Genomic DNA, 18359 nt, shown 5'->3' with positions numbered 1-18359 from the left:
TTATGTATAAGCTATTATTTGTTGGCATTAATGAACAATAAATAGAAATTGAAGAAACATTTTTAAAATGATCTGGGCATATTACTTGTTCTAATACTGATTTATTTATTGAAGTTTAAGTATTGTAAACTTATTTGTTACATTCTTTATTAAGCACTCAACAGATGAAGAGTGATCTCAAAATTTTGTTTAACTTTACCCACTGAGAAATTTTTAATATTTTTGGCATAGGAAGGAACTGATGCCTCTATTTGTCATTTTTTACCCCATCATATCAAATGGCATGCATTTTCAAGCTGGCTGTCTGTAGGATTTCAGTTTATGTCCAGGCACTAGAGTGATGCTAAGTACCATACAAGAAGATTGAACCATTATCATTAGATGAACTTTAGAGGGTTTTAGGAACATATATGTTCAAGTTCATATGTAGTTCACATATATATAAGTTCATCTAGTGATAATATATATTGCATATTATATTATCTATATACTATATAGATATAATTCTGAGGTGAAATTCACATACCATAAAAGTAACCATTTAAAAGTTGCATTTAGTATAGTCACATCTAGGGATTATATTTTAATGAAAATAGATGCTGTTCAGATGGGTTAAAATAAGTATATTAAAGTATATATTATAATTTTCATGCTACTTGTTAATTTTGCATAGTATTCAGACCTCAACTGATAATTATATTTGCCTACTCTTATACATCCAATCTACTGTTTCTAATAGTATGTCATCCCTTACTTTCTTTAAATTTGTATGTGCCTTTAAATTATGGATGTAGATAACCTTCCTTATTACAACCAGTGACCATGTTGACAATATTTATAAAATGGTATGAGAATTGTAGAAGGAACGATGGTAGGTAAACTATAAACTACAACTTATATGAATGTTTCCTTCTGTTTTCTAAGCTCTAAAATTTACTCTTTAAAATATGTCATACATTAAATAAGACTGAAATATTTCCCTTATCACCTCTTGTAGTTTAAAATGTAACTGTAGGAATTTAACTTAGTACTTTTAGAAACAAGTACTTTTAGAAACAAAATGGGAAGGGTCCACTTGCAAATTATCACTTGTCTTTAATATTACCATTTTGTTTTAAGTAACTAAAGTGAACAGCATAATATATTCTAAAAATAAGATATTGTTACAAGTTCACATTTAAAGATTTTATTCGGCTTCTTCTGTCATTGAAATTTTGCAAAGATCTCTCTTAAAGAAGAGAGTACTTGTATTTATGTAAATGCCTCAGGTTTTCCACTGCCTATTTTATTTAATTTGCCCTCATTATATAATGTTGAATTCTTCAATCAGTTGAAAAATAAGAGTTTTAAGGTGAAATCGACTGTTTGGGGAAATTTTAATTCTTTTTCTTCTTGTGCAGGTGAATCTTACTTGGTCTAAAATTATCCCATTTCCTTCCTCATATACCTGTTGTCTGGAAGGGGTTTATAAATGGGGGAGTCATTACCAGATATTTAATGATTGCTTATTATATTCCAATCAATGAATTTATAATCCATTAGTAGATTATAAAAGCTGTACATAAATGTGAGGTCAGGTGTCCTAAGTGAGGAAGACATAAAGAAATATAGGATTTTGTGGAAAAAAAGTCACATAGTAATCAATGAAAACTTGGGTTTCAGGCCCAGATCTATACTTTACAAGCTCTGGTTTGGGAAGTAATTGGGGGTAATAGCTGATACACTGATTGTGAGAGTCAGACAGTGAATATATTCTTTGTAATGTGTGAAGTGCTATGCAAATCATTAGGCATTTTTACCATTGTTTGAACACTTTACTTGGAAAAACATGCAAATGTACTTTGTATGAAATATCAGTGTAATTGGAAAAGTTAACTTAAAAATTTTCTTTTTGGTTCCTATTGAGATTTATTTGTGAAATTTAAATAGTAATGAAAGTATTGTTTTAGAATTTATATGTTTAAGTTTGAGGTATTCATTGATCACAAATAACGTTATTTTTAGCAACATTATCTCTGTCAACTAGAGTCTAGTTTGACAGTTATTTTGATTATTTTGAAGCTTTATTTTTGTATGCATATCACAGTTATTTTTTTAACATGGTGTGAAACTCTGCATGCTGTGAACATTAAGACTGATCAAGATGGATGCAGAGGGCTTCCCTGGTGGCGCAGTGGTTGGGAGTCCGCCTGCCGATGCGGGGGATGCGGGTTCGTGCCCCGGTCTGGGAGGATCCCATGTGCCGCGGAGCGGCTGGGCCCGTGAGCCGTGGCCGCGGAGCCTGCGCGTCCGGAGCCTGTGCTCCGCAGCGGGGGAGGCCACGGCGGTGAGAGGCCCGCGTACCGCAAAAAAAAAAAAAAAAAAAAAAAAAGAAAAAAAGATGGATGCAGATACTTTAGATTTTTACATTTTTTACTACTCTAGCAGAGAATATCTGTTGTTTTAGCTAGTTCAAGCAAGGAGAACTGTACTTTTTATTGGACACTAATTACATTAATTTCATAAAAGCCAGATATATTAAGCATAGCTAAGTATCTGAATCTCAGTTTAATTCTAGTGTTATTTACTGACTTATTCCATAGTTACTAACCTGTATATGGTGCTTGATGTAAAGCCACAGTTAGAGTTTGTACCTAAAACTGTTTATCTTTTGTCATAAATATTAACAGATTTTCATAGAGATTCAAATAGCATTGTCTCATTTGATAAGTTAATATATAATCAAATCCTTGCTTTTGTATAAGATAAACAAAAAGAAGTGATAAAACAAAGTACTTCAGAAAAAAACTTTTTGTGCTATTATTAATAGGAAAATACCAATTCATATTTCTCTAATTTTATTTATCTAACACATATTTGCTAAAAACACATTTTGGCAGAGTATCATGTTATGCAGTGTAGGGAGGTGAAACTGAAAATGTATGGCCTGCTGCTCGGTGAGCTTAAGACCTGCTAGGTGAGACATTAGTAGAATTCATGAACAGAGAAACATTAAAGATGCAGATTTAAGGATAATTGAGCCAAACATTTGAATTAACATCTGGTGATGAATTGAAAAATCACAACATAGTAAATATTTTAAAATAAAACCTGGGGGAACATCCTCTACGTAATGGCATATCATTCTTTTTTTATTTCTTCATTCATTTCAATCAAAAAATACTAATTGAGCAAGTATTCTATAGAGTCCAGGGATACGGGCCAGTAAAACAAAAATAGCACAGAAGTGGAGGCTGTGAGTAGTTACTATGTGAAATTGGGTAGCTCAGTGTATTGTATCATCAGTTCATTCAACAGATATCTATTGGATGTGTATCATGTGCTGAGTTTCACTTTAAAGTAATGGATGTAGTCTCTGAATGTACCAGACAGGTTTACTTTGTTTTTTTTTGCCACAATCTCTAGGCACTTTGAACTACCTTTTAAATTCATACTGTGGATCTTAAGAAAGACTAAGTGAAAGGATATACAGACCCAAAACTTGTTTGTATGACAATTCCAAGTTTGTGTTCTTATCCTTGTACACTTAAGATTATTTTAACTGTTTTACTCCAGCCATTCAAAGATTCAAGAGAAGGCAATACGTTCCTTGAAGTCAAAATGAAATCAGCATAAGATATCATTTTCTGTGCCCCAGACACACAATTAGGGACCTAGGAGACTTCCCTCTTACAATAAAGCAAAGCCATTCCAAGACCTTATTAATTAGTTTCCAGGAAATACTAATTGAGTGAGTACTTTTAAGACCCAGAGATATAATGCTGGAGCTTACAGTCTAGTGGGGAGCCTCACGGTCATTCGTAAATCACATGCAATATATGTAATTATAAACTCTATTAAGTGCTGTAAAGATACACAGTGCTATGAACACTTTTAACTGGAAAACTTAAGGAAGTTACGTTTGAGACAACATCTGAAGAATGAATAAAAAGTTAACTAGGAAAAGCCTTACCAAAATCTTATTAATTTTATTCCTCAGATTCCCCAACAATCCTTCCTGTTTACTGGTTTAACTAGTAATATAACTAGTCAATGTGCTTCTTCTATTTGAGAAAGCTAAAATTTATGTTTTACATTTTTATTATTGGGTATTACCCAAAAAAGGAGTGTTCTAGCCTTTTGTTTTTATTCAGCTTATTCATCTTGGCCTCTTTCAGAAATGATTTTCCCTCTTTCCTTTTTATTTTTTTCTTATGTGTGCTTATCCTTGATGGTTTTTCAGGAGATCTACTCAGGCATAATATTTCAAATTACACATTCATTGAATCCCCTTCTTATTTTGTGTGCTTATTCTGTTCTGTCTGACTTCCTTGCATAATAATAGTCCTCTGGAAATATGTGTAGCAACAAAATCTGATTCTACTTTTTATTGTTTTTCATCTATATGCATGATTGATTCTTAAGTAGCACAGTGATAAATCAGGATTTATCACTAGATATAGTGAATGTTTTAAAAACAAAAATAATGCATACTCTTAGTAAAAATTCAGAAATATGTATCATGGAACATGTGCTTCACAGTTAATACCCCCTTACGGGCTCACTGTATATTCTTTGAGATCTTAAAAATATATTTTAATTATGTGCAACTATGTAATTCTTATTTTACAAAGATTGATTCATAACATATTTTTTATTTATACTTCTTATTTTTTAATGACATATTACATGGTTTTTAAAAATGTAATACAAATGACTATCAACAAAATGATCTTTGTAGGAATTTGTAGAAATTTATTTTTTACTACTATTTTTTATTGCTTCTTTTGGAATTCACATAAGAGATCATTAGTAGCTCCAAAGAGAAATCTCTTATTTGAAAGTTAATGTGGATTCTCTCTGTCACATTATTAGTAAAGCCATGTAGAAAAACTTTAAAAAGAATTCTCTATATGTGAACCCGACCTCAGGTCATCTGAACTATAAGAAATTTACACAGATTTGTACAAAGTCAAATGTAATATTCAGAATTTTGAATGTATCAAGAAACAAGTCCTCAACATTTTTGGTGAATGTATTCTTTTTTTTTCTTAATTGTAGTACAGTTGACTTCTAATATTACATTTGTTCCAGGTGTACATCATAGTAATTTGATATTTGTGTACACTACAAAATGATCACCATAAGTCGTTAACATCTGTCACTATACAAAGTTATTACAATATTATTGACTATATTCCCTATCCTGTACAATACATCCTCATGACTTATTTGTTGTTTAGCTGGAAATATGTACCTCTTAATCTCCCTTACCTATTTCTTTCATCCCTCTACCCTCTTCCCCCCTGGCAACCACCAATTTCTTCCCTGTATCTATGAGTCTGTTTCTATTTTGTTATGCTTGTTTGTTTTGTTTTTTAGATTCCACATATAATATTTGTCTTTCTCTGACTTATTTCACTTAGCATGATACCAAATCCATCCATGTTGTCGCAAATGGCAAGGTTTCATTCTTTTTTATGGCTGAGTAATATTGCATTGTGTGTGTGTGTATCTTGTTTTTTATGCATTCTTCTTTATCCATTCATCTGTTGATGAACACTTAGGTCTCTTCCATATCTTGGTTATTGTAAATAATGCTGTAGTAAACATAGGGGTGCATGTATCTTTTCTAATTACTGTTTTTATTTTCTTCAGAAAAATACCAAGAAGTTGAATTGCTGCATCATATGGTAGTTCTCTTTTTCGTTTTTTGAGGAAACTCCAAACTTTTTTCCATAGTGGCTGCACCAATTTACATTCCCACCAGCAGTGCATGAGGGTTCCGTGAATGTATTATTCTTGACCTTAGTTGCTTAGGTGAACTTTATAAGCAAACAGCCATAACATCATTTTTAGAATCATTACATTATCTTCATCTTTAAGGAAGTGAGTTAATTGGTTTTGCACTCTGTTAGGACTCAGAACTTCACTGATGTCAGAGGAATTGTTTTAAACAAATACTTGCTAGGAATCAGTTTCTCATATTAGCCCATGAAGGAAGTACTGCTGCTTGTATTACTCACTGTATTAGTTCATCATGATTACTGCGCCAATGGCAGAAAGCTACCTTTAGATTAAAAACTAGATATGTTCTTAAGAAAGGGAAACTGAAAATTCCTATTATTTTATTCTCTATTTCTCTAGTTATAAGAGGTATATTAGAAATTTATATAAGGCTTTATGACACTAGTGGCTGATTTTAAAATTTCATTCTGTGTGAACTTCATCTCATTACTTACTTTTTATTAAACATTCTACAGGGACATCTTGAGTTTGTGTGAGTGTGTGAACTTTCCAGTATTCATTTGTATGTTAAGTTGTCTAACTTTATAGTCATTTTATATGCATTGCATTTCATTTATTTCACACACTTATTTATCCAGGCAATATATGCCAGGCACTGTTCTTGACCAGAGGGATACTCTGATGAACAAAACAAAGATAAAAATTTATCATCTCATGAGCTTATATTCTAGAGGAGGAGATAGGCAATAAATAAGATACAGAAGTAAAATATATGTGATGTTAGATAGTGATAAATTCTAAGGAGAAAAATTTAGTAAGGAAAAGGAGGTAAGAAATTTAGTTGGGGTGAGAAAATGGATATTGGATGGCTTGAGTAGACCTCACTGAAAATATGACATTTGATGAAAGACTAGAAGGAAGTAAGGGAGCCATTACCCAAACGGCCATCCAAGGAACTATTTCAAGCAGCAAGTGTAAACTCCCTGAGGAGTGAATGTGTGTAGTGTGTTTATAAAACAAGAAGAAAATGAGTGTGGCTGGAGGGGAGTGAGGGGGGATGGGGGATTTGGTAAGAGATGAGGTGAGAGAGATGATAGAGGACAGATTAGAGGGCCCTAAAGACCATGGTAAAGACTTAGGCTTTTATTCTGAGGGAGGTAAAAATTTTGTGCGAAATAATGGAATGGTCTATTATAAGAGGATTTCCTGGCTCTTTATTAAGAGACTGAAGAAAGACAAAGGGAGAAACAGTGTGTGTGTATGTGTGTGTGTGTGTATATATATATACACACATACATATATACACACACACACACATACTTCATTGAGGAATAATAAGCAAATATAATTGTATATATTTAAAGTGTACAACATGATGATTTGGTACACATTGTAGAATGATTGCCAAGATCAAGGTAATTAACACATCATCATCCCACGTAATTAACTCTTTTTTTTGTGTGTGTGTGGGAATGCTTAATATCTACTCTTAGGAACTTTCAAGTATACAAGACCGTATATTTGGTTCAGATATTACTGTTATTATTACATGTTACACATCTATAATATTTTACCTTTCTTCGTGTCTTATTTTCATATAAGAATGCCTTCTAGGATATTTGGTTATTTACAGATAATCATTATTCCTTGAGAACATGTAATTTACACTTTTAAGCATCCTTTGAAAATGTTTCTTATCATATATCCAGATTTGGAATTATTTTTGTAATCCAAGGTTTATTATTTGTATGATGACTTAATAATTGAGTGTGTACCATGTACTGTATACTAAGCAGTGGTTTGCATGTTAATACTTGTTCAGGCCTCACTTTTTCTGTGAGGACATCCAAATATTATTTCTGTTTTGAAATAAACTGAGGCATTGAGAGAAATTGCTCAGTGCATTGCACATCTAGTAATAGACTACTGTCCTTAGTGTGAAATATTCTTAAGTATCTTTACTAATATATCATAGCAGGTCTGGCTGTTGTATGCAACAATTCTTTAGTCAGTTTATTAACAACTGCCTTGAATTGACCCTAACACAAACTGCCTTGAGTTGAACTATATAGTTAAGTGTTAAAGTAAGCTAATGCATGTTTGTTCCTCACTTGATGAAATGGAAATATTCATTTAAAAAGTTGTATATAAATTAGATTCTGGTAAATTGAATCTAATTTTATATTATGGAAAAGGAACTTTGTGTTTTTTATCCTTTAACTGGGAAAATAATCTTCCGGTAATGTAAATAGTATCCAAATTTAGAGAGTTTTGAAATTTCTTATTTCTTAGCATAGAGTTTTCTAAAAATGCAGCACGTTTGTATCTGTATTTGTACATATCACCCATATATATATACAGGTGAATTCTTTGTGAACAATCAAATGGAAGCCTTTATTACATCATGCTGTATTGTAACACTTATTGCATTGAAAAATAGGCCCAATAAGATATTTTTTCTTTGCTAAACTTATTGCCATCAATTCATCCCTATGATTACTGACCTACATGCCTGTTTGAAATATGAAGACAGAGAAAAGGGGTCTTGACAGAGTTTGGCAAAATGTTACTAACTTGATGTTTTGAAATCAAAAAGTGCTACGATTTGACTATGCTGATATATGCAGTTTTGTGTCTGCTGCATTTTATTTCTTTATCAAATGTAAGTGAATGTGAATGACTGTGTGGTTTTGGTGAAAGAATAATACATGTGTAAAAAAACCAGTGTAGAAAAACCAATCAATACTGTACTGATAAAAGGGAAATAAATGATCATCAGAGGTATTCTTAAAATACTTATTATTATATTGGATATACTTCCTCAACCTTTTGACATTATTTTTGATCTTGAAAATTTTATCAAATGGAACCTATAAGCAAACATATATACACATATTTCTTGTTCCTTAACTTAAATGTATCCCTTGCTTTATTTCCTTTGGTTATTATTTTAGCAAAATGCATTCCAGGTCTGTAAGTTTTTCTTTTTTCTTTTTTAACAATCTGAATTATATTTAGTCATTATGAACATTAATTTCTTGATGCAAAGGTAAATTTTTTTAGCATGTTGGAATTTTATTTATTTATTTTTATTTTTACCATCGTAACCATTTTTAAGTGTATAATGGTTCAGTAGTGCTCAGTATCTTCACATTGTTGTGCAATAATAGTTTTTCTTAAATGGAACTTTACTGATGAACGTAATGTTGCTGAAGCAATGTCTTCATATTTATTCTACTTTATTGTCCTTTCTCCAGAACATGTATCGCTTTGAAGGCACTGGGTTTTCAAATATCCCTCAACTTATAGACCATCACTATACAACAAAACAGGTCATCACTAAGAAATCAGGTGTAGTTCTGCTGAATCCTATTCCTAAGGTAGGTGCATATATTCACCTTTTTTTTTTGAGACTGCTTTGTGAGTTATTCCCCACAGTAAATAAAGTTCTTAGATTATTTATAGAAGTTTGGAAACAATTATAGTCAAAACATGGAATTTCCTTGGTTTTATTAACATGGGAGATAGGTTACCTTTTTATTCAGTGTTTGCAAATGGCCTGGTTTTTTTCTTTTTCCTTCCCAGTTTTTCTTGAAACACTGGAGGCCTTCCTTCACACTATAAGGTTCAGACTTTAAAGGCTCAGTTTATAAAAGATTCTGAGATGTAGAAGTCAAAGAAAATGTCCAGCAATCAAGAGTAAATTAGAATTTTAATTTTGGGCATTAAGGTTACAATATATTATAAGACACTGGAATTTTTTAAAACTACACTACTCTTCACAAAGGCAGTAAATCATAACTTCACTATGTACAACCAGGTAGCTGGGTGAGAGATTGTTCTAGGTCATTTTTACCTCTAACATATATAACAGAACAGATTGCTTTCATGAGCTTTAAGAGATTTGCGAGGTAGGGAATGGGTATGAGGCAGGTTTGTGTTTTTAAGGTAAAACCTGTGGGGCCTGGCCTGGGAGGAACAATGGAGCTGGTTTAACTTCTGAGCACTTTTAATGTTCCAGGAATTGGGTTGGGGTCAACAAAAGTCCCTTTCCTTTGGGGGCCGTCTCATGTGAAGAACAGTGTAGAAATAGGAAAGTCATAAAACCTGGTAGGTTAATATTTGCTGATTTGAGGTTTACATATCTAGGGATGACTTTTAATATGAAGCAAGTGTTATTCCCAAGAATGCTAGTATATAATCCAAATTCACCTAAAATTTAAAAAACTTAAAATTTAAAACTTAAAAAACAATTGTTATATTTCCCTTAGTCTGGAACATAGTGTCTGTATTTGTACTTGTATTATATTACTCAGTCTTTATTGAGGGGCTGAGTTTTAACATTCTGCTCACAGAAGATTTTAACAGTCAGTTGCTAAATATTAATTCTGTGGCTAAGGAATTGTCCTTCTTGCATAATTTTCTAGAATTATGAGATGGGGTCATTCTTTGTTCATATTTTTCCAGTCACTTTTTTTTTATGTTTAATTGCAAAAAAAACCCTATAAAAATTCTCCTTTAGTCTGGAACAGGTTGTCATATTTTATCTCTAGTAAAAAAAAAAAAAAGGTCTATTAATGTTTTCTCTTTCATCAACGAATAAGTGCTGTTGTTTTACAGAATTCTAAGAGTTCTTTTTTTTTAGTTAAGGTCATCTATTCTCATGGCTTCATTTACTATTAATACATCAGTGACTTGCAAATTTATATTTCCAGCTCAGATATATATCTTTCCTACATCTAAAAATTTTCTACTTTTCACCTAAAACTGAGTTTATCACTTTTAAGTACAAAATTTGTTCTTCCTTTTTAATAAGTGGTACCACCAAATACCCAGCTGCTCAAACAATAAATCTGGGGGTCCTTTGACATCTCTTCACCACTGCCCTTCCTCCAGCATTTTAAGTGACAGGAGTTTTGTATACTTAATTTTACATATGAAAGTATGAACTCAATTCCAGTATATCCCAATATGAAGTAAAGTTCACTGCAGTGAAGATACTTTTTACCGTGTTAGGTTAATGAGATACACCTGAGTTTTCAGAGATAGTGACGTCTCATTTCACAAGCCAACCTAATATTTGCATTGTCTCCTTGCTTAGCCAGGTCTAAACTGAGAGATCAAAGCCATAAAAGAGGCACATAAAAATGCTCATCTGGGCTTGGGTAGGAGCATATAATTGCAAATAAAGCTATATCCCTCATAATATAAAATTGTCCATGAAATGAGCTTAGATAAATGGAGTAGATTCTCTGGACTGTTACATAGCCAATTATTCTCTTTCTCCCAACCCCTCAGCACTGGCTGTGGAGCTGAATTTCCCATCATTTTATAGCACTATCTATGAAAATAACTAAACTGAAAGCTATAGAAGATTAAGGGGCTACATATGATTGTTTTATGAGGTAGAAATTCGAAGTTAATCTAGCTATTAACCTGATCTATAGTACTGATATTTGAAATATGCAAGTAATTATCTCAGTGTGTAGTAAATATTGTTATGCATTTGATTTAAAGAATCATATCACTCTTTTAAAAGAAAATCACAAAGCAGAGGTTGTGAAAGTAAATAATTTTCAATTATGAGTGGAGAACAAATTGATATGGATTTTTTTATGATGGTATTATCTGTTATGTATCTTTCTTTGGGAAGTATTTGTACTCTTATAACTGGAATCTCTTTCTTGATTTAATTTGTGTAAGAAGTTAATGTCTTTGACCATATAATGTGCTGTAAAACATCTAATTTCCATCTTGCCAGACTTCATTTTTAGCCTACATAAAGAATGCTATTTTGGTCTCAATATGATTTCTGTTTATAGTAACTTAATTCTCTCTCTCCATTTATTTCTCTCTTACCCATGAGAATGTATGTATAACATCATATGCCTAACTAGAGGACACAGTGGCCAAGGTAGTCTCTTTCTTATCTCCAGAGGTACAGGAAACTAGGCAATCTAAATTAGAGAAAGTATTTAACTTTCTCATGATAATAAAGCTAATGAGTTCCCTACCCACTCATGCCCACCCTCCACTGGCTGATTTCTCCTGCACTACCTCCCAAAGCCTGTGTAAAGATATGGGAGTGAAGGTCATGTTGTACACGGGTTATTGATCACCCATAATCATCATCTTTATAATTAGGAAACACTTTGGGATGCACAGGGCCTGTTCTTTATTTAGTTCAGTCTCTGTTCAAATGTCATTTCATCAGAGAGGCCTTTTCTGACTACCATGTGTGAAATAACACCTTACCTCCTTATGTTCCCCTCTTCTTAATTTCTCTTTGTTATGGTTATGTTTACCTGACATTATATTGTATGATGTATTTTTAGTTGTCTGTCTCCCCCAAGAGAAATGTAAGTTCCATAATGGCCAGAATTACATTTAATAATCAGTGCAACTATATCTGCAGCACCTAGAACAGTGCTAGCCCCTAGTAGGTGTTCAGTAAAGATTTTTTGAAGAATTTAATTTACTGACCAATTCCTAGAAGCCAGGTACTTCCAAACTTTTTATATGCATTAACTGTATATATTCCTATGAAGTAAGTATTGTTATTAACCCCATTCAATTACAAATCAGGGACTGAAGCTTAAATGGTAAAGGATTTGGCACAAGGTAACACAACTCTTAAGAGGCAGAGCTGGGATTCGAGCCTGTGTTCTTAACCATTATCTGTCCAGATTGTAGAGTCTAGATTTTAGAGACTTTAGAGAAAAAAAATGTTTATTTTAAGGAACATGGATGTGGGTTTAAGGGAAAAGAAGAGTCTTTGATTCCATAAAATGTCAAATTGAAAAAGTCATTAACATAGCAATATAGGTCTCTGTAAAAGGTAAATTACTAAACAGTAATATCAGGTGACAGAGCTGGGATTTTAGGTAAAATATAGGACTTTGTAAGATATAGGTAAGGAAGATATCTAGTTCAACTTTAACATTTAAATGGTGCCTTGAAAGTTTGTCTTTGTTAAGTTTAATATTTCTTCAGATTTAGCTGTTTAAAAAATTTTTTTCTTTCTGAATGGAAGTTAAAGTTCATGATTAAATTCAGGCAAGTTAGGAGTGAGTTGCTAAGTTGAACCTTAGACAAATGACTTGCCTGCCAGCTTAAATCAGATAATTGTGGCTTTTTGATCAGAATTTGGTATAGCATGCCAGAATATTAGAAACAGATTTTTACGAGGAGAGTAAATCTTTCTGTGACTGAAACTAACTTGTCATAAGGTGACAGGTTCCTGATAACAGCATTCTTGATCAAACACATGCAAACAAAGAACAGTTTATGAGAGGAGAGCTCGACTTTTAATTTAGGTACTCTATTCATTTTTTTAAAGTTTCAGATCACTTAAAGTCTATTCATTTTACTTTATACTTGAGTAGTATAGTTACTTCTTCCAGTACTTACCAGATGACTGGTTTTTTATAAAATGATGTAACTCAGAAAAAGTCAAATTTTCTCTGTGGATTTTGGAAACGGTAAAATACCATATACCTTCCTGTTTAAAAAAATTTTTTACAAGACAAATATATCAGAACAGAAGGCAAATTTGGAAGATTTTAAATTGTGAAGGAAGAAAAAAATACATTTATTGAGTTGTATAGTCTGTTGATAACACTCCACTTCTATTATTATTATTGTGTTTTGTTTTGTTTTGTTTTTTGCGGTACGTGGGGCTCTCACTGTTGTGGCCTCTCCCGTTGTGGAGCACAGGCTCCGGACGCGCAGGCTCAGCGGCCATGGCTCACGGGCTCAGCTGCTCCGCGGCATGTGGCATCTTCCCGGACCGCGACACGAACCCGTGTTCCCTGCATCGGCAGGCGGACTCTCAACCACTGCGCCACCAGGGAAGCCCCCACTTCTATTATTTTAAAAATATTTTCAACAACTGTGAACTGAGTATTATTATTATCCCCATTATTAGGTGAGGAAACTTGGAGATTGTAATGAACCTAAGCCACATTTCTCGTAAATTTCAGAGTCATGACCTGAAAATGATTCTGTGCTGTTCATCATCTTTTTACTACAACCCCAGCTAGCATAAATTTTAACCTATAGCCTTAGTAACGTCAGTAGTTCAAGAACAATTTTTTTCTGTATTTTGGTATTCTAGCAGTATGTAACAGTGAACTTGACAGTTATGATGCCATTCCATATGAAACTTAGTCTAACAAGAACTATAATAGCATGTTGTGCTAAGGGAAATACAGAAAATATTTGAATGTTTAGCCTTCATTTAGCATAGTTTGGGAAGTCAAATTAAACTTGCATTTTAGGCTTGTTCCATTTAATAAAATAAAAGAACCTTGTTATAGAACATAAAACACATAGACTGACTTTCAGTTTTTTATCTCAAAATTTACCAGCAGATAATTGTGAGGAGGAGCAATGTTGGACTCAAAAAATTAATGGACCTTGGAGACCACTAATGTTTCTTCTTATGTGATCTCTCAAAGGTATTTCATGCTTAAGTCTTCCTCAGACTTTCTCAAATATCATAATATTTTTAGTCTGAGGAGCCAGGTTTTTTGGGAGATATGAATATTCTTCTTCTCCATCCTATAAATAGATGAAGGATGACGGGATTAGGCAGATGGCACCCAAGTGGTTAAAAGAAAAGTCTTTGGAATTTTTTTAATGCAGATTGAAAGATAGGATTTGGTATTTACAGCACAAACATTGCCTGAAGTGTATCATTTCATCATTTTAAAGTATTTACAAAATCTTCTATATATCTATGGACCCTGGGAAACGTAGAAATATACAAGAAAATATATAAGAGGATCTCTGGTATGAACAGGGTTGCTTAACTTAACATTTTTTCCTTGTTCCCTGTTGGAAACCATAGAACAATAACAAAAGAACAACAACAACAAAATTAAAAAATCTATAAACTGCATTTTTCATGAAATTAGGAGCTGTATATTATCCACAGACTTAAAAGTACATGTTTAGGTAGCCAAAATCACCTTAGATTGGGCAGAAGTTGTGTAGCACAAAGTTAAGAAAAGATGTGATCAAAGAACAAAGTTGCTGTAGATCTTATCAAGCTCCAGCAAAAATACCTGTTGAAAGGGAGGAATTTACCCTAGATTTCTATATTCCTTGCTTGCATCAATGAATGCAGGACATGTGTGGGGAAAATAAAGTTTTATATATAGCTTAAGTGATGCGGATGAAACTGCCCTTGGAGGAAAATTCAGAGCCTTAAAAACTTAACATCGACAAAACAAAAAGAATGAAATAAATGAGTTAAGCATCCAACTCAAAAAATTAGGAGAAAAATCCACAGTTAAATAAAAGGAAAGCAGAAGAAAGAAATTAACAAAGGTAAAAGCATAAAGGAATGAATTAGAAAAAGGGAAAACAAAATATATATAATAGCTGCTTTTTAAGAGATCAACAGAAAATTAAAATACTTGCTAATCTATTCATGAAAACCCACACCACAAGGGGCACATACCACAATCTCTTTAATATATAAAAAACCTCTAGAAATTAATAAAATAAAGACAGTCAAATAGCAAAATTGGCAATGGGATGAGTGGATAGTTCAAAAATTAAAAATACAAATGGCTTTTAAAATATGACAGATGATTACATTACTCAGTAGAATAAAGGAAAATTAAAGCTATAATGAGATTTTTTTTTACCTATCAGATTGGCATAAACTCACAGTTTAATAATTCACTTTCTTGGCAAAGATGTGCAGATAAAGACCCTTAGATAATTTGGCAATGGGGGTATAAATTAGAAAAATCTCTGTAGAAGGCAATGTGGCAGAATCTATAAAATTTATAAAACGTATATACCTTTGACTTAGCAATAACACTTCTACAATTTATCCTTTAGTTATATTTGTGTATATATGAAATGATATCAGTATAAGGTTATTCACTGCAGCATTGTTTGTAATATCAGGAGATTGGAAATAATTAAATGTTCATTAACAGGAGTCTAGTTACATCAATTATGGTACCTCATCCAATGGAATACCATAAATGAGAAAGCATCTATGTACTGGTTGGAGAGAGTTCTAAGATATATTGCTAATAAAAGGAATAAAGCTAAAAAACAGTATATATTATGTTCTCTTTTATATAAAACATGTGAGTATAAGATTATATATCTGGGGCCTCCCTGGTGGCGCAGTGGTTGAGAGTCCGCCTGCCGATGCAGGGGATACGGGTTCGTGCCCCGGTCTGGGAGGATCCCATATGCCGCGGAGCGGCTGGGCCCGTGAGCCATGGCCGCTGGGCCTGCGCGTCCGGAGCCTGTGCTCCGCAACGGGAGAGGCCACAGCAGTGAGAGGCCCGCGTACCGAAAAAAAAAAAAAAAAAAAAAAAAAAAAGATTATATATCTGAATTTGCTTTTATATGATAAAGAAATTTTATATACTCAAACTAATAATGATGTTGATATATAACAGGGATTACATGTTTTGGGAGGAGGTTGAAATGGCAATAGAGGTGTTAAGGGAAACTTTTTAGAGTCTGAATTTGATATTTTTCACTTTTAAAAAACACTGTGAGTGTATTACCCCTTCAAAGGTTAAATTTAAAACTAGTATTTTTTTGGCTTAAGTGTAGTTTAAATTTTTTTTTCATTGAATGTATTATTTTTGTAATGTTAAAATTTTTCTAAAACCATATTATATGATAATATTTAATAGAATACTGTAAAGCAGTGTTTCTAAAACTTTTTTTCCCATAACGCATAGAAAGAAATTGCATTTTGTATTGAGACCCAGGACACACAAAATTGGAAACGTTGGTATGTATGTGTGTTTATAACTGAGACAAGTTTTACAAAACAACTTTTCATGTTTCTTAATGTGATGCACTCTATTATATTTCTTTAAAGTCTACATCCAAAGAGTTGATTTTATGAACCTCAGTTTGAAAAATACTTATATAAAGGATTTTTAAAGTAGTGATAAGTGAATTTAGAAAAACATATGGCCTAGGAATGATTCATAGAGAAAGATAGACTTGAAGTAGGTCTTGAGAATAGGCAGAAAGACTAGGGTAATTATTTGGGGTTATAGTAAGGAAGTAATCTAAAACTTGGGAAATTCTGAGACTTGTTTTAAGGAAGGCAAGATCAGTTCCCTTGACAGAAGCAGACGATTTAAAAGATGAGTAATCTGAAAAGTTTGGGTTAAAGCCAGATTTTTGAGAGCCTTGACTACCACGATTAGGATTTATCTATGGAAAATGCCATTTCATTGAAGATTTACAAGCAAGGGTTGGATGTGAACTAAGCACATCTAAAGTGTAGTTGGTGATAGCTCATACCTCACTAAATTACTGAAACCTATCCAGCCTTTTAATTGCTTATAGAATTTAAGGTATTTATCAGCACATTTAAAAAACAGAAAGAAATCAATTTTGATTTTACTGTGTTTCACAAAGAACTTGTGTAGCCATACCCAAATTATATTTCAGTGAATAATATTAAAATATAAATAGAAACAAATTATCAATACCATGGAAAAATAATTGATAGTGAAAATTTAACAACAGTAAATAAAATACAAAATGCAGTTTCCTAAAGACCTATAATAATTTCCACGTTGAGCTTGAAATTTAGCTGTAAGCCATTGTAGAAAAAGTGAACTAGTTTCATGATTAGAGAGGAGGAAGGTTATTAATTTGTTTAAAGTGAAGTTTTACTACCAATAACTTCTAAAGGAAATTTGTCTCTTGGGATTTTAGATATAACAGTGTCCTTAACAACATTTCTGCAAAAGTTTACGGACAGATTTCATAGGTTGTTGCTTTTAGTGTCCTTTAATAATAGCCAAGGGCATAATATTAAGTTGTATTTTATACAACTTAATGAAGAACATTCTGCATTGGAATTTTTTATCTACTTTCAAGTTTTGCTGAACAGAATAGTAAAATTCTAGGATCCAGATTTATGATCAAAGTAGTAATAAAATTAGCTTTAAATACAGTAAAAGTTTAAACAAGAGATCAAAAGTTTAACTGAAAGATCATGCCTATGACATTTACAAATCTCTCTCTTAATTATATACCTGAACAATTTAACATTTAGCTAAGTTTTTCACACAGAGTGAAAAAACCTTAACATGGAATGAGGTTTTGTTGAAGTGTTGTTTTCACTCATATTGCCCTTATGGGAAAAAAAAAAGTCCACAATATGTTGCCAATAACTGAGTTTTTTTAATTTTATAAATTACCTTTTCTGGATAATTTATTGGAGGTTTACCATCTCTTTTACTGTCTTACTTTCCAAATCTTGAACTTAGACATTGAGAACATATTTGATGTTCTAAAAACCCCAGAGTACAATGGATTTAAGTTAGTGAGATCTGGAAGACAACATAAGTCTCTACCAACTAAAAGACAAAGGCATTCCAACAGAGTGTTCTTAATGTTGGTTCTTCTATAATTCAAGCCAGGAGAGAAGTGGTCAGTAGAATAGGAGGGACACATGAGAGGTGGTAAGGGGTGAGTGAGGTGAATTGATAAGAAGAATATGGCAGAGAGAGAAGCATTTAAAAGAAGCATTTATCTTTCTTTACTAAATTAGTGCTCACCTTCTGCTATGTTGCTTCCATGCTGGTTTAGTCTCATAAGTCACACAACCCCTTATCCTTATT

The 18359-nt window shown here is 32.6% G+C and overlaps 1 protein-coding gene across 4 annotated transcripts in view; it reads left to right on the top strand.

Moving 5' to 3' along the window:
• Positions 1-18359, top strand: part of FER (FER tyrosine kinase) — a 479199-nt gene that overhangs the window by 236711 nt on the left and 224129 nt on the right. For all 4 annotated transcript variants that reach the window (XM_082623771.1, XM_082623772.1, XM_082623769.1 and 1 more), the window contains one exon: positions 8985-9107. In XM_082623771.1, the coding sequence (XP_082479897.1) occupies positions 8985-9107 (123 nt within the window). The remainder of the gene's footprint in view (positions 1-8984; positions 9108-18359) is intronic.

The sequence above is a fragment of the Mesoplodon mirus genome (assembly GCF_964341445.2).
Source record: "Mesoplodon mirus genome assembly, chromosome: 5".
In the NCBI taxonomy this organism is placed as follows: domain Eukaryota; kingdom Metazoa; phylum Chordata; class Mammalia; order Artiodactyla; family Ziphiidae; genus Mesoplodon; species Mesoplodon mirus.
The sequence above is the reverse complement of the archived record's forward strand: the minus strand, read 5'-3'. Positions and strand labels throughout refer to the sequence as shown.